The 26,943-nt window shown below is 36.5% G+C and overlaps 1 protein-coding gene across 1 annotated transcript in view; it reads left to right on the top strand.

Annotated features, from left to right (window-relative positions):
- MIB1 (MIB E3 ubiquitin protein ligase 1) overlaps positions 1–26,943 on the top strand; it is a 97,612-nt gene that overhangs the window by 23,270 nt on the left and 47,399 nt on the right. Inside the window, exons 4-10 of the mRNA XM_061130883.1 lie at positions 2,276–2,380; positions 3,805–3,871; positions 5,171–5,375; positions 12,211–12,394; positions 13,651–13,795; positions 15,469–15,602; positions 20,193–20,300. Coding sequence (XP_060986866.1) covers positions 2,276–2,380; positions 3,805–3,871; positions 5,171–5,375; positions 12,211–12,394; positions 13,651–13,795; positions 15,469–15,602; positions 20,193–20,300 — 948 coding nt within the window. The remainder of the gene's footprint in view (positions 1–2,275; positions 2,381–3,804; positions 3,872–5,170; positions 5,376–12,210; positions 12,395–13,650; positions 13,796–15,468; positions 15,603–20,192; positions 20,301–26,943) is intronic.

Here is a 26,943-nt window from a genome sequence, read left to right as displayed (position 1 = left end):
TTATTATGGAAAATTTCAAACATACACCAGAAAGCATAATATAACAAATCCCCATGCACCCAACATCCAACTTCAGAATTTATCAGTGTTTTAAAGACTGCCATTTATTTGTTGAAGAAACCAAGTTCTTTGTATTTTTCTGATCGATTCTTTATGGTATTCTTTAATGTGTTCTTCTAATTGTTGTATTTCTTATAAACCTATTGTTAGATGTAGAGAAATGAGTAGATTCAGGTTCAAGTTTATTTTGGCAAGAGTACCTCATTACTGGTGTGTGTACTTAGATTGCACATAAAGGAGGCATGTAAAGTCTTGATTATTCTACTATTAGTGGTGTTAAGATTGATCAGTGCAGATATTGTCCGTTTGATCTTTACAGAATTTCTCAGCAACCTTCTACCTAATGTTTTAGTAGCCATTCCACACATATTTATTAATCAGAATCGAAAGTAAGAAATTAATGTAGTTATTTTCTTATGCTTTCCACTTTATTTCCTACTCGACAAACTGAATCACATTAACAAATGAAGTGATTTCATTTAATGATTCACAGTTTGAGTAATGAACTTGCTTATATTCCAAGTAATTTGAAATTTAGGATGAATTCGATTTAAACAAAATTTGTAGTCTTTGTTTTTTAGTTGATCAAATGCTTTTTTGTCCCTCTCGTAAAAACACAGGCTTATTTAATCTAGTACTGCATTTTTAAAAATAAATGAAATAGAATCTGACTGTATTATAATCAAAAGCGATTTTTCCTTCCTACAAATTGCGTGTTTCATTTTAGAATGTTAGAAACTCTTGCTCTTGATGATTATACAGTGGTTAGTTACGAAAATCATAAAACCCAGCATGGCAGCAATGGACTCCGCAGGCGGGATGGTGGTTACTTCTGTTAGGAGGCAGGAGGGTGGGGTTGGTGAGAGACTTGCAGGGGACTTTAAAAGTACTGGTAATTTTCTTTTTCTTAGTCTAATGTTCATTTCATTTTTTAATTATTTTTTTAAAGTTTGTGTTATATTTTTATAACTATTTTAAAATTAGAATAAACTAATTTACTAATGCTTTGAAATATTATTCAAGTATTTAATTAAATCCTAAGCATAAAAACTTTTTATCTCACAAAAGCACTGTAAACTACATGGCTTGCAAAATTGTTTCTTTAGCACAGGATGAAAATGAAGCAGTCATTATGTAAAATATGTAGCTTGCAAAACTGTTTCTTTAGCACAGGGTGGAAATGAAGTGGTCATTATGTGTCTTATTCGAAATAGTAGTCTGTTTTTAAGGGCATACCTTAAAAATTATGTTTAGTATCAGCCTGGCATTCTGAGAAACTATGAAGGGTGGTTGGTAAAGTGTCAAGTTGGAGGAGTCCTGAGTTGCACATGCACAGCCTCCCAGCCTGGGCTGTAGACTGGTTCACTTGAAAATCCCCAAGTTCAGTGCTCACTGTGTGTCATTTTTGTGTAGTTGATTCTTGGCCCTAAATCAATAGCAACTCTAGTTTTTTTGTTTTTTGTTTTTTAAATATTGACTGCTCTAACGAATCCGTCTGGTGGCATGTGGGGCCTGGAGGTAGTGTCTGGGTTTCCATTGTAGTCGTGGCATTTTAGCTTGGATGGCCTGCTTTTCAGGGCAGCTGAGAGGCACTGCTGGAGGAACCAGATCTCTCAGGCCTTCTTTAAACATGGCCTTTGAGCCTGTGCTCATCCCCGTTCAGCTGACCAGAGAGCTGAGTTATCTTGAATTGTTCTGGGTATTTGGTCAAAGATTTTAAATTTTGTATCAAAAAATAGGTATAAAAGGATACACTGCTGTTAGTAGGAACCCTTTAAGAGTAAAGATTTTAAATTTTGAAATATGTATTTGCTGATAATCCATCATCACTGTAATCACTAAGCCTCTCAACTTCAAATTTCTGCAGTAGTTTTAGGGACTTCCCTGGTGGTCCAGTAGTTAGGACTCCATGCTCTCTCTCACTGCTGTGGCCCCAGGTTCAATTCCTGGTCCAGTAAACTGAGATACTGCAAGCCATGCAATGTGGCCAAAAACAAATAAATAAAATTTCTACAGTGCTTTTAGAAATAACCTTATAATATTCTGGAAAAGTATCTTTAATTCAATTATGTGTTAGAAGTGACAAGTAAGTGTTTTTCATGATCCTGTTACACAGGATTGTAACTGAAGTAATTTTAAAGATTTAAATATAATTAGAAGAATCAGCCTCTCCTCTCTGCTTAAAGATTTTTTTTCCCTCAAAAATTTCCCTTAGGTAACAGAGATCCAAGACTGGAGTGCATCAAGCCCGCATAGCGCAGCCTACGTTCTCTGGGATAATGGTGCTAAGAACCTGTACAGAGTTGGCTTTGAGGGCATGGTAAGTGTAAGAACCATAGAAGATGAAAATATTGGGTGGGTGAAAGAAAGGAAATTAAAAATAGCCCTTATTGTAATCTTTCATTTTTTCTTGTGTCATTTCCTTTTGTCATAATGTCATCTGAATCATGAGTAGGCAGTAGGAAGGAACATCTGTAAAGTGAGAATTGAATATAATAGATGTTAACATTATTTTTAAGGTGTTTTTTCCCTGTATTTTTAAAGTGTACTGTTGATCATTGAAAATGACTGACCTAGAAACACTGTGAATTACTCAAGTGCTTAAGGAGTAGTATTTATATATAGGTTGATTCCCATTCTTTTTTGATGGCTGGGTAGCACTCCTTGTATGGTTATGCCATTGTTTATGAAATTTCTGTTGATGGGTGTCTGGGTTGGCTTTTTGTTTTTGTTTTTCATTGTTGCAAGCACTATTTCAGTGACATACGTCCTTGTGCATATGTCTTTGTACATTTATGAGTATATTCTCTTAAGATAGATTCCTAGAAGTGGAATTGCTAGGTTAAAGTATCACATTAAAACAGTTTGACCCATGACTCTTTGGCTAGGATTGAACTAAATGTGAACTCCAGTGGCAAAGGAGGCTGTAACAGAGAGTTGGATTGTGTGTATGTGTGTAAAGGAGCTCATTTTCTTAATACAGTAAGTGTATATTGGTCACTTTATACATCTATATATGTGTATATATATATATGGTACTGTTAGGCACTTTCAGGTAATCTAGTTCTGAATTTTCATAGTCACCCTCAAAGTTTCTCATCTAACTTCACATTTTCTGTACTTTTCATTATACCACAACTGCTTCCCCATTCAAATAGATACTTAAATAATTTCTTATTAAAGCTAAGTGGGAAGGAACTTCAGTTAACTAAATTATGGTAAAATAAGGACTAAAAGTGATATAAATAGGAAATTATATGGACACAGAATCAAAAGACGGGATTTGGTACTTTCTTTTTCTCCCTTCTGACTAGTTTTGGATAATTTCCTTTATTAAATGAATCAATGCCTACCTTGTATATCTGATAAAATTGGTTAGAGAGATCAAATGAGATGACCTCTTTTTTGGTAAAAGTATCTTTTAAATGGAATGTATTATGTACTTTTTAAATACAAGATTTTTGTTGTAGTTCTTTTTTTCCAACATGTGTTTTTGAATTTCAGTGGTAAAGATCCAGACATTTTAATTTTGAACTATAAAAGAAAGCTTAAAGTATGACATATCTGAAGATCAAGTTTATAGTTTTTGATGGGTGTTTTTGAAAGCAGTGTTTAGTGTGATTATTAACCCAGAGCTACTTCTGTTGAGGAGAATGTTCTCTGAGTGAACCTTTTTGCCTATTTTAGGTATTGAGCTATACTTGGAGCTTTTAAGCGTGATTCTTTTGGTTTCTTTTTTTGTAGTCTGATCTGAAGTGTGTCCAGGATGCCAAAGGAGGTTCTTTCTACAGAGATCATTGTCCTGTGCTAGGTGAGTTAGCAGACAAGAAAATTTCTGAATAGTGGGTCAGAGTTCGTGGAATCAGAAAAGCGTTTCAACTGGGCTTTACGAAAATTAGTTACCATTAAAGATTTTTAAAGGCATGCTCTTGGTTGTGTTTGGTTTTAAAAGCACTTGTTCTTTTTTAATGATTCATTTAATCTCTGAAAGAGTTGTCATGTCTTGCTAAATTGATACATCATTTATAGGGCATACAATACTGTGTGAAACTTTTTTGTTTTAATCATGAACTTGTTGAAAAATTTTGTGTTGTATTACCAATGTTATATCTCTTATACTGCTAGAATGAGACCGAACAATTTAATATTTATAAATTCCTTTGAAAATATAACAGCAGCTCCAAGATTAAGATAATATGATAAATATAAATTAACGTATGATTAAAATATAGAACAAGAAAACCAAACTACTTTCGTTTTATAGATTCTTCATTGTTGCTACAGTGGACATTTGCCACATTCTTCCGATTAAGCCTTTAGGCTCTTCTGATTTAGCTGTTCTCGTGTGAACTCTGTGTTCCTCTTTTCAAATCATTTGTTTTCCCTTACTGCCCCAAAGTGCTGTTTTCTTGCAGCATACTTTAATTTTTTAGAAAAAAGGAGAATATGGAAGAAAATCTTATGGTTTTGATGAGAGATGAGATCATCTCTCTTGCATTCAGAAACATTCTTCTTTTGTATTTGGACTTTACAAGAAAAGTGTGGAATCAACGTAGACATTTAGGATCCCTCAGCATAGTGTTTGATGATCATGCCTCCTTTGTCCCAGAAATAGCTTTGAAAACAATCTTGGAAATGGGCTTTTAAAATATTTAAAAATGCTATTGAGGCAAAAATCACAAAAACCACTTGGTAAATAATAATAGTAAGCACTTCAGAGATAACAAAATTCCAGGAGTCTCTTTGGTATTCATTAGTTAGCTATCCTGACTCTTCAACAAGCCGTCCAGGCAGAAAGGTGAGTTACCAACGCCCAGAGCTTCGTGTTTCGATAGTCAGTGCCTTGTCATCTATAGATTCTGCTCCTCTTCAGTCATTGTTATAAATCATTACTTTATTTCTGCTTTTGAGTCTGTTTTCTTCTCTTTCTTTTTTAAGGCTGTATAATTCTAGATTTTTATACTCACATTTTATTCTCAAACCATTTTAAGATTAGATAGTAACTGAAACTCAACTGTCTGGGGCTTTTTAAAAAAAATTTAGAACAGTGCAGTTGCCTGTTGTTGCTGTGGTTTTCCTCGTCCTTGGTCACCTCCCTCTGCAATTACAGGTGAGCAGAATGGCAACAGGAATCCTGGTGGACTGCAGATTGGTGACCTGGTCAACATAGATCTTGACCTTGAAATTGTACAGTCTTTGCAGCACGGTCATGGCGGATGGACTGATGGCATGTTTGAGACCTTGACTACAACTGGAACAGTTTGTGGAATTGATGAAGATCATGACATTGTAGTACAGTATCCAAGCGGCAATAGGTTGGTTCTATTTCTTAATTTTCAGTAATGGCAAGTGAAATTTGTCTGCAGAGGAACTCTGAGCCTTACAAAAAGCAAGTAATGTGACATAACAAAGACTTCTTATAGCTGACTCTTCAGTAGTAGAAGAAAATCCAGAATACCTTAGTAAAGTGGAAGGAAGCAAGTAAGAACTTTGTGTATGTGTGTGTGTATTTATTTATTTGTGTGTGTGTGTGTGTGTGTGTGTGTATTTATGAGTCAATGTTCTATGCACTTTTTTCTCCCTTTAGTGAGCAGAATACATTGTATCAGTATTGGGTCCAAGTGTAGCTAACAAGTTTTCTGTTCCTGGTGGACTGTATCAGTCTGCCCTGAATGAATAGGGTAATAGCAGTGAACTCCTCTGGCCCCTGTCTCCTGTTGTCTCACGGTGACGCAGCTCTCCCTTGCCACACTCTCATCGGTATCAGCAACACAGCACTGTGTGCATTTAGTCATTTCTGTAACCTTCCATACAAACCATCCTTCATGCACACTCCATCCTTCCATGCTCCTTGTCTTCGTCTTCTCCGGATAACTCCTCTGCCTCCTGTAAATACTGAATATGTGCTTGCCTCCTCTCTCCAGCTACCCTCCCTGGTACATGCATACAATATTTGTCTGTTTAAGCCTCCTATTATCCACTAAAATGGTTACTTATTTGATCGTTGGGTTTCAAGTTTCTTGGAGACTGGGCCTGTGCCTTTTATTTGTTTATCCCTAGGGGCCAAAAAGTATCCAGTTTACTAATATGTTTATAGTATTTTAGAGAAAAAACAATAGTTAATTGTCAAATCTTTATTACTGCCATGTACTTAAAGAAACTAACTCTCTCAAATTTCTTTAGGGGAGGGATTATATATAGAATAAGAAAAATAAACATTAAATTGCTAACCAAAGTATAGAATTAACTCTTAATTGTTTTCAGATCTGGAGAATATATGTGACCATATCAAGAGATGCACAAAAAACATTTGACAAAATCCAACATCCTTCATGGTAAAAATACTAAATAAACTAAGAACAGAAGGGAACTTCTTTAGCCTGATAAAGGGCATTTATGAAATCCTACAGTGAGCAGCGTCCTCAGTGGTGAAAGACTGAATGCTTTCTCCTTTAAGATCAGGAACAAAGCCAGAATGTCTGCTCTCCCTGCTTTTATTCCATCTTGTCCTAGAGGGTCAAGCTGTGGCAGTTAGGCAAGAAAAAGAAATAAGAGGGAGAAGAGACTGGAACAAGTTAAGCCATCTCTGTTCACATGTGATGTGATCTCGTGCATAGAAAAATCTAAGGAATCAACAAAAAAAACTGTTAGAAGTAATAAATGAATTCAGCATAGTCATGGGATATAATATTAATACAGAAAAATAATATAAAAAGTGTATTTCTTTATACTACAATGAACAACCTGAAAATGAAAATAAGAAAACAATTCTGTTTATAATAGCATCAAAGAATAAAATACTTAATATTAAATTTAGCCCAATAAGTACAAGACACATACACTGAAGACTCTAAAACATTATTAAGGAAATTATGACCTAAATAAATGGAAAGATGTTTCATGTTTATGGATCAGAAGATCTAATATTGTGTAGATGGTGCATTAGTTTCCTAGAATTGCCACAACAAATTACCACAGAGTGGCTTCACACAGCAGAAGTTTCTTCTTTGACAGTCCTGGAGGCTCAAAGTCAAGGTGTTGGCAAGCCTGGTTCCTTCTGGGGACTCTGAGGAGGGTCTGTGCTGCGCCTCTTTCCTGGCGCCGACAGTTGCTCTAATCCCTGGGGTGCCTTGGCCGGCTGGCGCATCCCTTGTTTCTTTGTCTCCATCTTCACTTGACCTTGTCCCCAGCAAGTCTATGTGTCCCTGTGTCTTCACATGACCTTCTTCTTCTTTTTTGGGGTGAGGCACACATTTTATTCTTAAATTCATTCAAATTAATCTCCGGTTAGTCAAGTTCAGTATCAGAGATTATCTGATACTGAGAGCCACATAAACTATCCTCTGGCCCACTATTTTCTTTTCATCAAGCCAGCACTTGTAGCTTAGCCCTCCGTGAGGAAAGAACCGTAAGGAGGCGTAGAAGAACATTAATTGAGCTCATGGAAATTCTAAAATCTTTTACATAGAAAATGATGAAAAGATGGTTGTATATGACCTTTTAAGGACACCAGTCATTGGATTTAGGGCCCATGCTAATTATTCATGACCTCATTTTGACTTGATCATATCTGCAAAGACTCTGTTTCTAAATAAGGTCACATTCAGGTATTGGGGATTAACATTTCAGCATATGTTTTTGGAGGAAATAATTCATCATTTAACATATGACAGTATTCCTCAATCAACAGATATGTACAGTCCCTATTAAAATCCTGTTGCCTTTCTTTTACAGAAATTGGCAAACTGATCCTAAAATTCATGTGGAAACTGAAGGGACCCAGAATAGCCAAAACAGTTTGAAAATGAACAACAAAGTTGGAGGACTCCCTAATTTGAAAATTTACTACACAGCTGCAGTAATCAAGACAGTCTATTACTGACTTAAAAATAGACATGTAGATTCAGTTCAGTTCAGTTCATTCACTCAGTCGTGTCCGACTCTTTGTGACCCCATGAACCGCAGCACGCCAAGCCCCCGTGTCCATCACCAACTCCCGGAGTTTACCCAAACCCATGTTCATCAAGTCGGTGATGCCATCCAACCATCTCATCTTCTGTCGTCCCCTTCTCCTCCTGCCCTCAATCTTTCCCAGCATCAGGGTCTTTTCAAATGAGTCAGTTCTTCACATCAGGTGGCCAAAGTATTGGAGTTTCAGCTTCAAAATCAGTCCTACCAACGAACACCCAGGACTGATCTTTAGTATGGACTGGTTGGATCTCCTTGCAGTCCAAGGGACTCTCAAGAGTCTTCTCCAACACCATAGTTCAAAAACATCAATTCTTCGGCGCTCAGCTTTCTTTATAGTCCAACTCTCACATCCATACATGACCACTGGAAAAACCATAGCCTTGACTAGACGGACCTTTGTTGGCAAAGTAAAAAGTAAATGCTTTTTAATATTCTATCTAGGTTGGTCGTAACGTTCCTTCCAAGGAGTGAGCATCTTTTAATTTCATGGCTGCAGTCACCATCTGCAGTGATTTTGGAGTCTAGAAAAATAAAGTCAGGCACTGTTTCCACTGTTTCCCCATCTATCTGCCATGAAGTGATGGGACTGGATGCCATGATCTTGGTTTTCTGAATGTTGAGCTTTAAGCCAACTTTTTCACTCTCCTCTTTCACTTTCATCAAGAGGGTTTTTATTTTTTTTATTTTTTATTTATTTATTTGGCTGTGTTGGGTCTTAGCTGGAGCATGTGGGGTCTAGTTCCCTGACCAGGGATTGAACCTGGCTCCCCTGCATTGGGAGCTCAGAGTCTTAGCCACTGGACCACCAGGGAAGTCCCCATCAAGAGGCTTTTTAGTTCTTCTTCACTTTCTACCATAATGGTAGTGTCATCTGCATGTCTGAGGTTATTGATGTTTCTCCCGGCAATCTTGATTCCAGCTTGTGCTTCCTCCAGCCCAGCGTTTCTCATGATGTACTCTGCATATAAGTTAAATAAGCAGGGTGACAATATACAGCCTTGATGTACTCCTTTTCCTATTTGGAACCAGTCTGTTGTTCCATGTCCAGTTCTAACTGTTGCTTCCTGACCTGCATACAGGTTTCCCAAGAGGCAAGTCAGGTGGTCTGGTATTCCCATCTCTTTCACAATTTTCCACAGTTTATTGTGATCCACACAGTGAAAGGCTTTGGCATAGTCAATAAAGCAGAAATAGATGTTTTTCTCGAACTTTCTTGCTTTTTCGATGATCCAGCGGATGTTGGCAATTTGATCTCTGGTTCCTCTGCTTTTTCTAAAACCAGCTTATAGATTGGTTGAGTAGAATTGAGAGTCCAGAAATAAGCCCTTGCATTTAAAGTCAGTTAATTTTTGATAAGTGTTCAGCACAGTTCAGTGGGGGAAACAATAGTCTTTTCAACAAATGGTGCTGACAGTATTTACAAATATTCAATTATTGCAATGTTCATCTAATTTTATGTTAACTAATGTTTATGTCAATTTTGCAATAATTAAAAAATAAAGCTGCAGTTAAAGAAAGCACCCAAACCAAATCATGTAATGTCAGTTGTATATTGGCATGCAATAGAATGAAATTGGACCCCTAATTCACACCATGTATAAATATTAAGTCGGAATGAATCACAGACCTAAATGCAAAAGGTAAGACTGTAAAACTCTTAGAACAAAACATAGTTGTACATCTTCATGACCTTGGATTAAACTGTGGTTTCTTAGATATGACCTCCAGGGTAGAAGCAACCAAAGAAAAAGTGAATAAGTTATACTTCATCAAAATTAAAACTTTAATATTTCTAAGGGGGCTGTCAAAATGGTGAAGAGACAACCTGTGGGATGGGAGAAAATATTTGCAAATCATATGTTTGATTAGGGACTTGTGTCTAGAATACACTGTAAAGAACTCTTAAAATTCAACAATAAAAGGTAAATAACCTAGTTGAAAATGGACAAAGGATTTAAGTAGACATCTTTTAACAGAAGATATTAATGTTGTTCAGTTGTATCCAACTTTTGCGACCCCATAGACTGAAGCCCACCAGGCTCCTCTGTCCATGGGATTTTCCAGGCAAGAATATGGGAATGGGTTGCTATTTCCTTCTCCAGGAGATCTTCCCAACCCAGGGATTGAACCCTGGCCTCCTGCATTGCAGGCAAATTCGTTACCATCTGAGCTACGAGGGAAGCTTCTCACAGAAGGTACAGAAATGGTCAATGAATGCATTGCATTAGTCTGCTAGGGTTTCCTTAACAAAATATCACAGACTGGTGGCTTAAACAATAGATATTTCTTTCTTCTTTTTTTTACTGTTCTGGAGGCTAGAAGTCCAAGATCAGGGTGCCATCAGGGTAGGTTTCTGGTGAGACCTCTTCTGGGCTTGGAGAAGACTGCTTCCTCATTGTCCTCACGTGGCACCTCGCCTTTGTGACATCATTTAGCCTTACTTTTCTCCCTAAAGGCCCTGTCTCCAATACAGTTACGTTGGAGCCATAGAGCTTTACTGTGTGAACTCTGGAGGGAAGTCAGTCCATTCTGTTTCACCCTTGAGAAGATGCAGGACGTTATTAGTTACTAAGGAAATTCAGTTCACAACCACAATGAAATACCACTTCACATACTAGAATGGCTAGAACAGAAAGGTAGGATAATTACAAGTGTTGCTGAGGGCATAGAGAAATTGGAACGAAACCCTCCTACATTAATGATAAGTAGATGAAGTGGTCTAGATGCTTTGGAAAACAGTAGTTTCTCAAAATGTTAAATATAGAGTTGACGTATTACCCAGCATGTCCACTTCCAGGTTTATATCCAAGAAAATTACAATGTGCCCACACCAAAATCTGTACATGGATGTTTGTAGAAGCATTATTCATAACAGCCAACATGTGAAAATAAGCCAAATGTGTATTGACTCCTGAATGGATAAGCAAGTTGTGGTATATCCATCCAATGGAACATTTTATTTGGCTATAAAAAGGGATGGAGTACTGACATATGCTGCAACATAGATAAATCTTGAAAAAATTTGTTGAGTGAAAGAAGCCTGTCACAAAAGGTCACATACTATCTGATTTTATTTATAGAAAATGTCTAGAATAAGGAAATCCATAGAAACAGAAAGCGTATATTACTGGCTGTTAGAGGCTGGGAAGAGAGAGTTGATTTCACAGTCACTGCTGATTGTCATGGGGGTATCTTTTTGTGATGATGAAAATGAAATTATTATAGTGGTGGTTGGTTATACAACTGAATATACTAAAACCACTGATTTATACACATTAAATGAGTGAATTGTATGTGAATTACATCTTAATAAAGAAGGGAAAAAAATCTTAAATTCAGAATAGCACGTATTAACCTATGTTGTCTTAAATGGCCTCTTATTTGGAAATGGTAAATTAACACAGGTTAGGATTGTTACTTGCAGAATTCTTCCTTGGTCCAAATTCTTTTGGGTACTAGTGTTATTAGTAACATAACATTTGACTTTTAGAAAAAAAAATTTTTATTCTTTATTTAAGAACAGTTTATTAAGTACTTATCCTGTATTAGGGCCCGTGATTAGTTTTAGAATTACAGAGACCGTTAAGACATGGTCTTCTACTTTGAAGAAGTTTCCCTTTAAATTTGGATAGATAAAGTCAGAAATAGCTGTATTGCAATGTTGTAAGTAGTTGTGAGAAGTGAGTATTCAGGCTGTTCTGAAGGTACAAAAGAAAAGTGATCATTTCAGCTGGGCAAATTAACTCTCTGTTACAACCATCACTCAGCATATTCATAGAAGATCTGCATTCCATATACAATGGAATATTAACCGTTGTGTAGAGGGGTGCAGAATGGTGATCGAGGTGTGTTTATGTGCAATGAAACTTTACATGTTTCTGAAATGTTTTAATCTTTAACAACAAGTGTGTATTACTTTTATAACAATTTTTAAAGCATGCAAGCGATAATCTAGACAAAAGCGTATCGTACTAGTATGGTGAGATTATGGATGACTCTTCTCTCAAATTTGTGTAACAAAATTCTAAAAAGAAATACAGATCATTCAGGATGTAATCATAAAGGATTGCTTTACACTTTGGATGTGTTATAATGCTTTTCTCCCTCCAGTGGTTAACTATGAATGTTGTGCTGAAGTTAAGTAAACTTACCGACTTTGAATTTTGGTTTGGTTTTTAGGTGGACCTTCAACCCTGCTGTTCTCACTAAAGCAAACATTGTCCGAAGTGGGGATGCTGCGCAGGGCGCAGAGGGTGGCACCTCTCAGTTTCAAGTGGGTGATCTTGTGCAAGTTTGCTTTGATCTGGAGAGAATTAAACTTCTACAGAGAGGACATGGAGAATGGGCAGAAGCTATGCTCCCAGTAAGTGTGTATAAAGTCCTTTGGGAGTCGGAACTATAGCTTGCTTATGGAGTTTTGAAAAGCTTTGATGAGTTTAATTTTAGAAACTATAAATTAGCTTAATCCTTTGAGAATTGTACTCTACACTGGCAGCTTAGCATCTGTATGCCTTTTATTTTCTAAATTTACTTCAGTTAGAGTAACTTTGTTGTTGTTGTTTAGTTTTTTTTTAATTTAATTTTTTATTGAAAGATGATTGCTTCATAGAATTTGTTGTTTTCTGTCAAACCTCAACATGAATTGGCCATAGGTGCACATATATCTCCTCCCCTTTGAACCTCCCTCCCGTCTCCCGCCCCACCCCGCCCCTCTAGATTGATACAAGGCCCCTGTTTGAGTTTCCTGAGCCGTACAGCAAATTCCTGTTGGCTCTCCATTTTACATATGGTGATGTAAGTTTTCATGTTACTCTTTCCATACATCTCACCCTCTCCTCCCTTCTCCCCATGTCCATAAGTCCATTCTCTATGTCTGTTTAGTTGCTAAGTTGTATCCAACTCTTTGTGACCCCATGGACTGTAGCCCACCTGGCTCCTCTGTCCCTGGGATTCTCCAGGCAAAAATATGGGTAGCCTTTCCCTTCTCCTGGGGGTCTTGCCTGACCCAGGGATTGAATTCGGGTCTCCTGCAGTGTATTCTTTACTGCTAAGCCACCAGGGAAGCCCTTCGATTAGCCTGGTAAGATCCCTAAAGGGCTATAGTTAATATATGATAGATAAATCTAATTTGATAGAGCTTTTAGTGGCAAATGTAATGTTAAGGTGAGACAAAGAGGCTTCCTGATGACAGTGACTTTCATACTTCTGTCTTGAAATTAGGCTTGATTCCAAAAAGGATTTAAACATAGATGTAAGCTTTGAGCCCTTTTTGGTTTAAGTTTGTTTTTTTAGAAAGCAGATTTTCTTTTTTTAGGCTAGATCAATGATAGTTTGGACTATTTGAGTTACAAGTTTTCTAGAGGTATCTTATAAGGTTACTTTTTTGAATAAGATTGTCATGATTATTTTTATATTCTTGTGGAAGTGTAATAGTTTTATTAAAATATTTTTTAAAGATACTCTGTAAAGTTTGTTGTTAGTAAATAATCCATTTGAATATGATTATCCTTTAAAAGTTTTTTAAATTAGGAATCAAGTAAAATTAATACTTCAAACATGTAAAAACTGATGATTTCTATAGTGTAGACTTGGAAACATAAATCTAATCTTGTTTTTAAGACTTTAGGTAAAGTTGGCCGAGTACAGCAGATTTATTCAGACAGCGATTTAAAGGTGGAAGTATGTGGAACATCTTGGACGTATAATCCAGCGGCGGTTTCCAAGGTGGCGTCCGCAGGATCAGCCATTAGCAATGCGTCTGGTGGTATGTTCTGTTTTGTGTTTCTTTAATAGCAATGTGGTTTACATTAGAGCCCTTCCTCATTCTCCAGTTCTGGTACACAGATAATGTTGTGTGTGATCTTGATTTTCTCCCAGATCACATTACCTCACTTGCATATTAACTACCTTTTAAACTTGCACTAAATGTCTTTTTTTTTTTCTTTTTTCATATGACGAACCACCTTTGCACTGGCTGAGGTATGCCCTGTGAAAATTCTATAAACATGTTCATTTTCTCAGATATATCAAGGGCTTCTCCACGTCAAATAGGAGATACCTGAAATTCAACATGCTACTCTTCAGTCAGAACATTTGTTTTCTGCCACAGAACCATCACTCTCTTTGACTGCCTTATTTATTTTTTTAGTTTCCAGTATTATTGCTAGCAGATGGCTTTCTTTCTGGATATTTTTATGTATCAGCCACACCTTTTCTCTTGTCATTTTATGAGAGGTATTGTACAGGCCACAGTGGGTGGAGAGAGCTGTGCTAAGATGTGAGTATGCTGGATGCTTGGGTAGACTCAGGCCCAGAGCTTTTCTTCTCATGATCCAGCTCTGTGTACACACTCAGTTCATTAGACAACTGGTTGCAACTTACTCTACGAATGTAGCTGACATCCAGAAGAGAAGATGGAGCCGTAACTGCACAGTAAGAAAGTGAAGGAAAACACTGGCTGACCTCCAGTTTTACTTTGTGCTGCCTTCTGCTTCCTCTGCTTGGGTCATCTTTCCTGCTGTAATTTGCTAATGTGTTTGAGGTTAAATCAGGTGGTGTTTATTCTTACCTTGTGGTTAGATAGCATCACAGTAGGCTGACTTTTATCAGGCTGGCCAAAAATTTCATCCATAACATCTTATGGAAAAACCCAAATGAACTTTTTGGCCTACCTGTTACATATTGAAAGAGTGAAAAATTGTTGCTATCCTTCTCTCAGATAATGTGGATTTGGTGTTGGGGCTCAGTTTGTGACCTCTTTCCTTTCCAGTAAGTAGATCCTAGAGTTAAGGAGGAGAACTGGGTAGATTCTCTACTGATCAATGCTATTTGGAGGGAAAAAAACCAAACCAAACCTTAGGAAAGGATTTATATAAGCACATACCTGGTTCTTTCTTGTTTTAGTCAGAACCAGTCAGTTGGCACCTTTGAAGTATTTTATTTTAATATTTTCAACTGAAAATTGGTTTGTCCCTAAAATATTTCCCCAGAGACTATAGAGATTATATTGCTTTTGTATCATAATCATTGATCTGTTGCATTGAGGTCTGAGAGCAGTAAGATACACTCAAGACCTGAAAGGCAATTTGTATCATTATGATACTCCTGTGGTAGTGTGTTCATTTATAATATCTTTGGTATGACTCCAAAATCTTGAATTATAGTTTGTGTGTAACTCTCTTTTTCTGAAATTTTAACTTGAAATACATGAATTGAAATAAACCGGGAGTAATTGTGGGCTCAGATTTAAAGCAGTTTTATATGGTAGTAATTGTAACTTGCATGGGTAGTATCTGTAGCTTAGTACCAAAGTAATATTAATGACAGACATAATAAAACAGGAAAAGTATGTATTACAGGCATGTGGGTAATGGTTGTCTGTTAGTAGTTACGATTTGAGATCCTCCTATATCAGCAGCTTTATTTGATGCTTTACAGAAAGACTCTCCCAACTCTTGAAGAAATTATTTGAAACCCAAGAATCTGGTGACCTCAATGAAGAATTAGTTAAGGCTGCTGCCAATGGAGATGTTGCTAAAGTGGAAGATTTGCTAAAAAGACCAGATGTGGATGTGAGCATTTTAAACTTTATTTTGAAGCATGCGCAAAAATAGAATAGTTACAACAAACCTTTTACTCAGCAGTTATTAAGATATTGCCACATGTGCTTCATCTATTCCTTCTTCCTTGTTTTCCTAAGGTATTTTAAAGATGACACTGGGCATTATTTCTTCATTGTGCGTTTCTAGAAGATTACGGACTTTCTTATTTTAGTACTGACTTTTGAACTTTATGATGTCAAAATTTACTTTCAGGTTTTTAAGTAGTTGGTGTCCTTTGGGGAAATTCAGTGAAATTTTCTCGTGGTAAATGTTATAATGTTTTAAAAATATATTTTAAAAATATGTAAGCAATTATAAGCAATTTTCCATCCTTCTTTTCGAAACATTTAACCTAAGCTTTCCGCTCTCCTCCTTGTGAAAGTTGACTGTTTCATGGTTCATAATGCAGTTGAATTAGAGGTCATGCATTTTGTAAATCTTAATAGTTTATGTTGTAATGTTACCATTCACCAAAGCCATATTATAAATGGGTTCAAACTGCAAATTCTGGTTCTCGCTTAGTTGTTCACTGGCTTAAGCATCGCTACTATTCCAGAACCAATATGATGTCAGTGCTGGCCAAAGGATTGTAGGTTGAGTGTCACTTTGAATCATTGTCACGGTGTAGTGAGGGCTTTCATTACCATATCTTTCTATGTAAGTATGCTGGACAGTTTGACAGAGATCAGATCTATAATTTATAAGGTGAAAGTGAAAGATGCTCAATTATGTCTGACTCTGCGACCCCATGGACTATACAGTCGATGAAATTCTCCAGGCTAGCATACTGGAGTGGATAGCCTTTCCCTTCTCCGCAGCTCTTCCCAACCCAGGGATCGAACCCAGGTCTCCTGCATTGCAGGCAGATTCTTTACTAGTTGAGCCACAAGGGAAGCCCAAGAATACTGGAGTGGGTAGCCTGTCCCATCTCCAGCGGATCTTCCTGACCCAGGAATCGAACTGGGGTCTCCTGCATTGCAGGCGGATTCTTTACCAGCTGATCTATCAGGGAAGCCTGAAATAACATCTTATTCCTGTGATTTCATGTGGCATTTCAGGTTTGTTGGGGATCAGTTGCAGCAGCATGGCACAGTAGTTTCTTGATTGGTTGTGAGTTATGTCACAAATAGTTTCAGATATTAAAGTACCAAATGTTTTTTGTGTTTGGAATGTAGAGTCAGACTTCTTTTATATTTACTTACGCAGATTTACATTTTATTACACTTAATTTTTTCTTCATTACAGATTAATTTCAGTTGCTTTTTTAGAATGTAGTACATTCTAAAAATTTAAAGGGAAAAATAGTTCTCCAAGATTTGTTATGAAAAGCAGCTTCTCCTTCTCAGTGCTATTTTCCTTTTCTTCAGAGGCAACTGTTTTCATCTCTTTGAGCTGATTTCCTTCATACAGTTACCTCCTCATCTTTCAGTAACTTCTATTGTTATTTCTTGACTTGTAGGTTTTAGAAGTTATGTGTTGATACTGCTCTGTGAAGGTGAGGATTCCACTTTCCTTCTCCACATTTAGCCCATCCTTTCCACACACATGCATACCTCTTCCAGGTTCTTAATATGGTATCGCTTTATAATTTTGTTAATGTTAGAACTAATTTTGCATGTTACATTCAAATAGCATCCGTATCTGAGCTGTGGAGGATACTTGATTGTGTTTTCTTGCACAATTTTTTGCTTTCCTTGGTGTTCATAATTGTTCTTTAAAAAAAAGAAAAACCACCTGAGGTGTAATTTACATACAGTGAAATACATGGATCAGTCAGTTTTGACAAATGCATACACCAACATAATCCACAGCCCTACTCAGATGTAGAACACTTCCATTGTTCCAAAGGGTTCACTTGTCTCTCTTAACCCCAGGACATAATCTAAACACTTTTTGTTTTCATTTGTTAGTAATCTGTATTGTTACTATTAATTCTTCTCCAGAATTCTCTCTTAATTGTGTAATCTCTTAAGACATTCAGCACATCAGGTTTTGTATGCGTTTCATCTGAGAGAGATTTCTCTTAGTGCCTCTGACGGGATCCATCTGGAATGTCTCTCACTCATCATCCTCCAGGTTCCTTTCCCCTCTCTCCTGTGCTGGATTTCTTGTTTTCTTTATCCTCTGTCCTTCTGTCTCCAATTTTATTCTATTTTTTGTGAAGTATGGCTTTCAGTAGCTTCTTCAGAAAAAGGGTACATGAGAAATAGACCTTCAGTATATAACTTTTTTAACATTACAGTTAAATTTTAGGTGGGAAGAGAATTCAAGTTTAGATATCATTTTCCTTCAGAATAATTCCATTTTCTTCCAGCATTCAGAATTGCCATTCTGATTCCTGATCCTTCATGTGATCTGTTTTATTTTTTCAAGCATGCAGATCTCTTTTTTCACCAATGTCTGAACTTGTAAAGTGTTGTGCCTTGATGTAGATCTATCTTCATCTGTTGCTTTTAATGTTTGATCTTTTTATCCTGGAAATCATGTCTTCCATATATGCAAATTTTGAATAATTTTTTAATTTTAGATTTTAGCTCTAGAGCAGTTTTAGATTTTAATAAACTGAAATTGAAAGATACAGAGATTTTCCATGTATTCTGTTTGTTGAGATTGTTTCTGCTCCATTGTATTACCTTTGCTTTTTTGTTAAAAATCACTTGAGTGTATTTATGAGAGGCTATTTCTGGGCTTCCTGTTCTTTTCTTTTCTTCCGTTTGTTTATTCTTTGGCTAGTACCACACTGTCGTGATTACTGTAGCTTTGTGGTACATCTTGGAGTCCGATGGTGTCAGTCCCCCAGCTTTGTTGCTCTCCTTTAATATTGGGTTGACTGTTCTGGGCCTTTTGCCTGTCCATTTAAACTTCCATACAGTAACTCGCTGGGATTTTGATAGTGATTATGTTGAATCTGTGGATCAAGTTGGGAAGAACTGACATCTTGACATTATTGAGTCTTCTTATCCATGAACATGGAGTATCGCTCCATCTATTTAGTTTCTTAATTCCATTTATCAGAGTTCTATAGTATTCCTTATGTACATTTTATACACATTTTGTTAAAGTTATACCTAAGTTCTTTTTTTTTTTTTATTTTTTCAATTTCTCCTTTATTTATTTATTTTTTCCAGTGGGTTTTGTCATACATTGATATGAATCAGCCATAGATTTACACGTATTCCCCATCCCGATCCCCGCTCCCACCTCCCTCTCCACCCGATTCCTCTGGGTCTTCCCAGTGCACCAGGTCCAAGCACTTGTCTCATGCATCCCACCTGGGCTGGTGATCTGTTTCACCATAGATAGTATACATGCTGTTCTTTCAAAACATCCCACCCTCACCTTCTCCCACAGAGTTCAAAAGTCTGTTCTGTATTTCTGTGTCTCTTTTTCTGTTTTGCATATAGGGTTATCGTTACCATCTTTCCAAATTCCATATATATATGTGTTAGTATGCTGTAATGTTCTTTATCATTCTGGCTTACTTCACTCTGTATAATGGGCTCCAGTTTCATCCATCTCATTAGAACTGATTCAAATGAATTCTTTTTAACGGTTGAGTAATATTCCATGGTGCATATGTACCACAGCTTCCTTATCCATTCATCTGCTGATGGGCATCTAGGTTGCTTCCATGTCCTGGCTATTATAAACAGAGCTGCGATGAACATTGGGGTGCACGTGTCTCTTTCAGATCTGGTTTCCTCACTGTGTATGCCCAGAAGTGGGATTGCTGGGTCATATGGCAGTTCTATTTCCACTTTTTAAAGAAATCTCCACACTGTTTTCCATATAAAGTTATACCTAAGTTCTTAATTTTAGGGGGTGATAATGTAAATGGTATTGTGTTTTTACTTGCATATCCTGGTTTATTAGTAATATTGAGCATCTTTATGTTCATGTCGGCTATTTGAAATGTCTTCTTTGGAAAAAATGTCTGTTTTTCCATGTTGCATTTCCATATCCATTTACACAACATCTGAAGTGAAGAAAAGATTGGATATTACTGCTTTATAGTAGAACAGTGGAACAGTTGTGTATAGCTACTCTGGTAACTCATGTATAGCTACTCTGGTAACTCATTTACATATCCTTTGTGGTAGTTTGCTTACCATTGACATTTGGCTTGTGTTTGTTGAATTTATGTATACTATACTAGACAGTATGTTTTCTAAAAGTCTTCCATTCACCTCATTACTTTTTTTTTCATTGAAACAGACTCTGAGGTTTAATAATACTTAAAGTAGACACATATTTAAAATAAATGTAACTTCCCTTTGTCCCTCCTTCCCTCCCATCCTTTTCTGTTTCAACTTTGCAGATTGGCTAAAAGTTATTTTGTAACTCTTTTAACAGTGGGACTCTTAGAGTGCCTGAATCCCTCCCTAACTTAGAAATGTGATATAGGTCAAGTTTCTGGTGATCTGTATCAGGATATATAGAACACCAACCTAAATTGTTCTCATAGAATCATTCAGTTTGTTGGGTTTAAACCTACACCATGTGTATGTATTGGCTCTTTCCTTCTTGTGACATTTCTTCATCCTTTCTTTTTGTATTTAGGTGAATGGACAATGTGCTGGTCACACAGCTATGCAAGCTGCTAGTCAGAATGGACATGTTGACATTTTGAAGTTACTTTTGAAACAAAATGTGGATGTAGAAGCAGAGGTAATTAAACTAAGTTTTAAAAATATTTAAGTAAAAATTAATGTCCTAGTAATGGTCCTTCTGTATCATTGAGATGGATGCTTTTTCATTTTGAAATTTAATATTAACTCAAGGCTCTTCTGATTAAAAAGAAAAAATTTGAGAAAAGACAGCTTGAAGCATTTTGTGTTTTTCTGTGCTGTCTCGATATTCTAGGCATAACCCTAAGTGAAGAAGGTTGAGTGTCTTTTTGCTATGGTAGGACTACTATGCTGTTGAGAGCTCGGTGGTATTTACCCATGACTCATACTGGGGAAATTGAGGAAAGAGGAATATAAATCACATGGGGCAAGATTTTCCCTGATCTGTGACACGCAGAGGGCTTTCCTTGTTTTTTTGTTTTTTCATGAGGGAACCAGTAAATTAGAATTTGTTTAGTCTTACAGTTTCTTAACCTTAATTTGGGTTTTTGAAGATTTTATAGTGTGTGTTTATCACTATGTGTGTATATGTGCTTAATTTAATGTAGAATGTGTTCTTATTAAAGGAGAAATTAATGATTCTTACTGGCATTGAAATTTCATTGGCTGGTGTGGGTAGAGGGCTTCCTTTGTTGCAGTTAACTATAACTGCATCACTTAAAAATATATTAGAATTGTATTTGTTTTAGTCTGGTGCAGGATTACTTAGGAATAAGCCAAATTCTATCAAATTCATACTAGGCAAAATGTTGCAATTTTGTCCAAATGACACGCCCATCTGAGGAAGCTATTTAATAAGGATTTGAATTTTGGAGGGCGAAATTTGTGGGTCAGTCTGTTTTTACTAATTATAAAAATTTAAAGACATGTTTGAAAACAGAAGTCTTACATTCTTTTTGCTTTTTTCCCCCATTTGTGTATATCTTGAGTTGTTGAATAGCTACTAAAGAACCAGTGGTATTTTAGGTCATCCTTGATGTTGGCATTTTCTTTTGCCTAGAGCTTGAGTTTTAAATTAGCATATTAGACATTTGTTAACTGTACACTAGTTTTATTACTGTGATGTATTTATGAATGGGATTATATAATTTGACTTTGCGTTTACAGAGTAACTTTAAGTCACATCTTTCTTGGTTGTGAATTTAGGAGCCCAGTATATGTTACAAGGATTTTTTTTTTTTTTTTGGTGATGCAAGATAGACTTAGTATAATGTAATATTTTGTAAATATTACATTTTGAACATCCCATTTTTTAATTTAATGAATCCAGAAACTACAAACTAAAATATTACAAGCCTTCTGACCTTTTTTTTGGCCATGCCTTGGAGCTTGCAGGGTCTTAGTTTCCTGACCAGGGATTGAACCTGGGCAATGGCAGTGAAAGTGCCGAGTAGTAACCACTAGACCACCAAGGAATTCCCCAGACTCTTCTGATTAAAGAAAATAAGCTGAGAGGCTTTAAAAACCAAATTTTTTTTTGTCTGGTTTTCTAAAAAAAAAACTATACTTTCTGATTCAGCATTACTAAACCTTACAAAGTGAGACTATCCATAGACTTGTTCACATGAGAGGTTGCGTGGAGTAGGGGTGCGGCTAGGGGGCTGGGAATGAAGTTGGCACTATTTTTCAAGAGTAGGGTTTTTTTCTTTCTTTCTTTCTTTTTTTTTTTTCCTTTCTTAATTGAACTCAAATAAGCAAAACAGTTATTACTCTCCACGTAAGATTGGAGTTGGAGCGAGGTCAGTAGTTTGTAAATAACATCATTCAGTTTGGAAACTCCATCTGTTACTACACAGATATGTGTGGCCTTCTACCATACCACCTCTTTTATTTTCATTCTGGGCATTTTCTGTTTTAAAAACCATTGTAGGCAAATGTAATTTGTAGAGATAGTGTGAAAAAGGGGTATTTACACATCTGATTAAGTTAATAACACAGTTTCCCAGTGGGTAGAAAACTACATTTAAAAACTGGGTTGAAATATAAATATAATTCATTGCCTAAGAATAAAGCAAAAGTTCAGCAAAGTTTCATATTTCTAGAATGTGAGATTCAACATTGTTATAAATAGCAATATAATTTACTTAAAACAGTGATTCTTAATTGGGGGGCATTTCTGTCCCACAGGGGACGTTTTGTGGAGACATTTTTGATTGTCACAACTGTTTGGTGGGGAGCAGAGGACTGACAGGCGTGTAATGGATAGAAACTGAGGATGCTGCTAAACATCCTCGAATGTACAGGGCAGTTCCCACAGCAACGAATTATCCAGTCCAAAATGTCAGCAATGCTGATTGGAAATCCTGGTTTAAAAGAGGGAGAAAATAGTTAATTTTTCAAATGCCCTTAAAATTGTGATTCATCGTTTATAAATTGATCTGTTTGTAAATTAATTATTATTGGGAATTTTAAACAATTGTAAAAACAGAATAGTCTAATGAATCCTGTGTACTCGTTTTTCCACTTGAGTTATTTTTTTCTGGCTAAGTCTGTCTTTTTTTTTTTTTTTTTGGCTAAGTCTGTCTTATCAGGACCCTCTTAACTCGCATTTCCTCCACTGAATTATTTTGAAGCAAATCCAGATATCATATTATTTCATCTGTAAATAGTTTTAGTATGTATCCTAGAAGATTAAGTGCTCTTCTCTTAAAACCTTTATTATACCTTTAACACACCTAGACACAATAATTTAATAATGATTTTTTAAAATCCAATTTTATTAAAAGTTTGAAGTTAGCTGAAGAATAAAGAGAATAGTATATTTTGTTCTCTGGGAATCTCATCTGCATCCTTTAATTTTATTCTTCTGCATCAAGAAGTGAGCTCAAGATAGTATAGCTCACAGATTGCAATCTATAGCCCGAAGGCCAGGTCCAGCCCTTCATTTCTTTTTAAAAGTATTATTGGAACACAACGCAGTCATTCATTTATTTTATTGTGTAGTCTGCTTTTGTGCTCCAGCTGCAAAACTGAGTAGTTGTGATAAAAGATCATATAGCTTGTAAAACTTATATTTACTTTCTGGCCCTTCACAGAAAAGTTTGCTGGCCCCTAGTATAGATGACTATTTCAGATTTTTTAGTTGATTTAAGCTGTTAGAAAGCTAAATTATTTGCTGTATATTATACCTTTCAAATATGTGATAAGGTTACATTTTTTCCCTATTTCTTTTTCTTAGGGAAAACTCAGAGCTATTTTGGAAAGTTGGTTGTCTCCATGTATGACCTACTGAATACAGTAGGGTTACATTCTGTTTCCTTCTTAGTGTGTAGGTAGAGGCACCGAGGACTGTGAGATCTTAGGTATGTCGATTTGGGTGGGCTCATTTTTCATCCTCCAAGGACTCAGTATTTTTTTTTTTTTCCTACTGATGAATATAATAAGTAAAGTTGTGGAGGATTGAATGGAAGTCCAGTTTTAAAAAGTGAGTTCTTTACAATAAGTTTTTCAAATATGGTACAAATACATACTGATGATATCAGCAAATTTTAAGTGGTTTTTTTATTTAAGACTAATGAAAGGAGAATATTAATAATAGGGAATAATACTAGACTTTGTCAAAAAACCCAAATTTGAATGGTATTGTTGCTGTCTAAAATAATATTGGGCAAAAAGTTTAATTGGTTTAACTTTCTGTTTTGTCATCTATGATAATAATTTGAAGGGGTGGGGAGTTGAGTAAGGGAAACAAGATACCACTTATAATATAGAACACCATGGAAATTTAAGGTTTCATTATTATCTGTGTTCTTATTAAACATTTCTCTCCAACTAGTGAAAGTTTGGAGAAGGAAATGGCAACCTAATCCAGTGTTCTTGCCTGGAGAATCCTATGGACAGAGTAGCCTGGTGTAGTCTACAATCCATGGGGTCGCAAAGAGTCGGATAACGACTGAGCAACTTCACTTATCACTTTTCTTTTCAGTGAAGGCTAGCAGTTTCTCAAAAAAAAAACAAAAAGAATGAACAAATCCCAGATGCTATTTCTATCTGATTCTGTTTATCCGGTTAATGAAAACAAAACTGTAGAAAACATTGTATTTAACTGTAATCTGCAAAGGAACGGGTAAGTAGATTTTCAGTTCAGTTCGGTCGCTCAGTCATGTCCAACTCTTTTCGACCCCATGAATCGCAGCACGCCAGGCCTCCCTGTTCATCACCAACTTCCGGAGTCTACTCAAGCTCATGTCCATCGAGTCGGTGATGCCATTAAGCCATCTCATCCTCTGTCGTCCCCTTCTCCTCCTACCCCTAATCCCTTCCAGCATCAGGGTCTTTTTCTAATGAGTCAACTCTTTGCATCAAGTGGCCAAAGTATTGGAGTTTCAGCTTCAGCATCAGTCCTTCCAATGAACACCTAGGACTGATCTCCTTTAGGATGGACCTGTTGGATCTCCTTGCAGTCCAAGGGACTCTCAAGAGTCTTCTCCAACACCACAGTTCAAAAGCATCAATTTTTCGGCACTCAGCTTTCTTCACAGTTGAACTCTCACATCCATACATGACCACTGGAAAAACCATAGCCTTGGTTAGACGGACCTTTGTTGGCAAAGTAGTATCTCTGCTTTTTAATATGCTGTCTAGGTAGGTCATAACTGACTAGTCAATTCAAGGAAATTCTTTTTTGGAAAACAAATCAGGACTCAGAATTATAACCTCCAGAATGGCTCTAGGAATTAGCATACATGGTTTCCTAGGGATCCATGTTAGTTCAGGTTGTGTCTAGAGGCTTTTCCACTTCCCTTTCCCTACACACTCCCCCTCCCCCAAAATACTGACACTGTTAAAAACATGAAAAGATCTGATTTATTCATATAAGACCCAGAAAACCGTCCTTAGGGTGCCTTTTGCAGGAAGGCAGAGTGCAACCTGAAATTGCCCAAACAAAAAAGGTCAGATTTTTAAAGGGGCCATATCATAGTTTTAGCACCTTTATTTAGTTGCACAGGTTGGATCTTAAGAATTGTCACTGACTCCTCTTTTTTCCCCAGACTCCTTATTCGGAATATGACTAAATCCCGTTGGCTCTGTGAAATTTATCCAGAATTCACACAACTTTCATCCTTCCTGCTGCCACTGTGCTGTCTCCTCGCACTTCTCTTCCCCAGATGTCTTCAGGGCTTTCTCTCACTTCTCTCAACTATTTACTCACACCTTCCCTGGGAGGGGCCATCGCTTGGCTGTCTTGTCTTTCTTCCCGGCTATATTTTCTCCTTGGCATTTCCTCCTACCAAACATTTACATTTTATTTACATATTTCATTTTTAATATTCTCTTTATCCCACTAGAGTGGCAACAGAGGACAGGAGTTTTGTCTTGCCTGTTGTTATATCTCTATGTCCAGAACAGCGCTGAGTTCATAGTGGGCACCTAGTCCATGATTACTGAATGAATGATTGAACGAACACACCAGAATATACCATATCCACATAGTCTGTTTAGGTTTAAGTATGATCAGGTTAGCAGCATCTTGATTAATTGAATGAGTTTTACGGAAAATAAGATGAGGCGTGATGTTACTTATTATATTTGAGAATAATAAAATAGTTGACATAATTTCTGAAAATAAATTGGAAATTAGAGTTAAACTAATTTTGTCAGTCAGGGGCAGTTTCATAAGAGAAGAGTTGCCTGAACTGAGTTTTAAAGAATGCGTGTTTTCAAGCCAATAACATAATGAACAAGAGCATTGAAGTCTGAGAGCAGCACGTGAACATATGGGGTTAAGTCAGTTGGTTAAGTTAGTTTTATGTGTGAGGGAAGATGGCAGCAGATGAGTCTGGAATGGTCCACAGAAGTAGGCTTTAATGTTCTTTATAGAGTTACATAAAAGAATTTTAAACATAAATTTTGTGTTTTATATAGAAAATTGTTTTTTGTATGAAGAATAGATTGGAGTAAGAAGGCTGGGTGAGCTATGGCAGTAGGTCAGGTGAATGAGAATAAAAGAAGGCCTGAATCACTTAGATGTAGAACTGGACAAGAGAGAATAGAGCCTAAACTAAAGAGTGAAAGCCATCAAATTTGGTGCTTGCTTGTAGGGGTTCAGCAAAAGGAAGTAGATGAGCATGACTGATGGGTCCTGAATGTGTTGACTGTACAGCCTGTGGTTTTATCAGCCAGTAGAGGGGAGGGTGGAACAAGAGCGGGTTTTAGAGGTTAGGAGGAAGCGAAGGGGAGGAAGAGGGTAGAAAGGAACAAGATCAGTGTTAGAGCCCCTTTGCAGGTCTCTTTAGATCACCTTTTGGAAGTGAGCTGTTGTGCTGGGCCTCAACAACTTGTTTGGTGGCAGTATCAGAGACAGAATAAATATCTCGTTGTTTGAAGCCTTTTGAAATACGTAAGATAAATTCGGAAGAAAGCAACAAAACCTGAAAGCTACGGTCTTTGTGCAAGTGAGGTTTTCTAATTTAGACTAAAAATCTGGAAATTAATTGTTGTTTTCTAATGTGTGTATGTATTTTCCAAAATCTTTATATTTTCCTTATGTATTTTCCTTTGACATATATATTTGGGTTGTAATTTTTAAGTTTTTTCATTTAACATAAGCAAATTATTGATGGAACCTGCCTTTTTGTTTTTGTAGCAGTTCTCCAACAGTCATCAATATATGGTACATTTCATAAATAGTTCCTATCTTTATTCAGTGAGTGTCAGTGGATTGATGTTCTCATTTTAATGGA

This window comes from Dama dama, chromosome 27 (genome assembly GCF_033118175.1).
Source record: "Dama dama isolate Ldn47 chromosome 27, ASM3311817v1, whole genome shotgun sequence".
Lineage (NCBI taxonomy): Eukaryota > Metazoa > Chordata > Mammalia > Artiodactyla > Cervidae > Dama > Dama dama.
The sequence above is the reverse complement of the archived record's forward strand: the minus strand, read 5'-3'. Positions and strand labels throughout refer to the sequence as shown.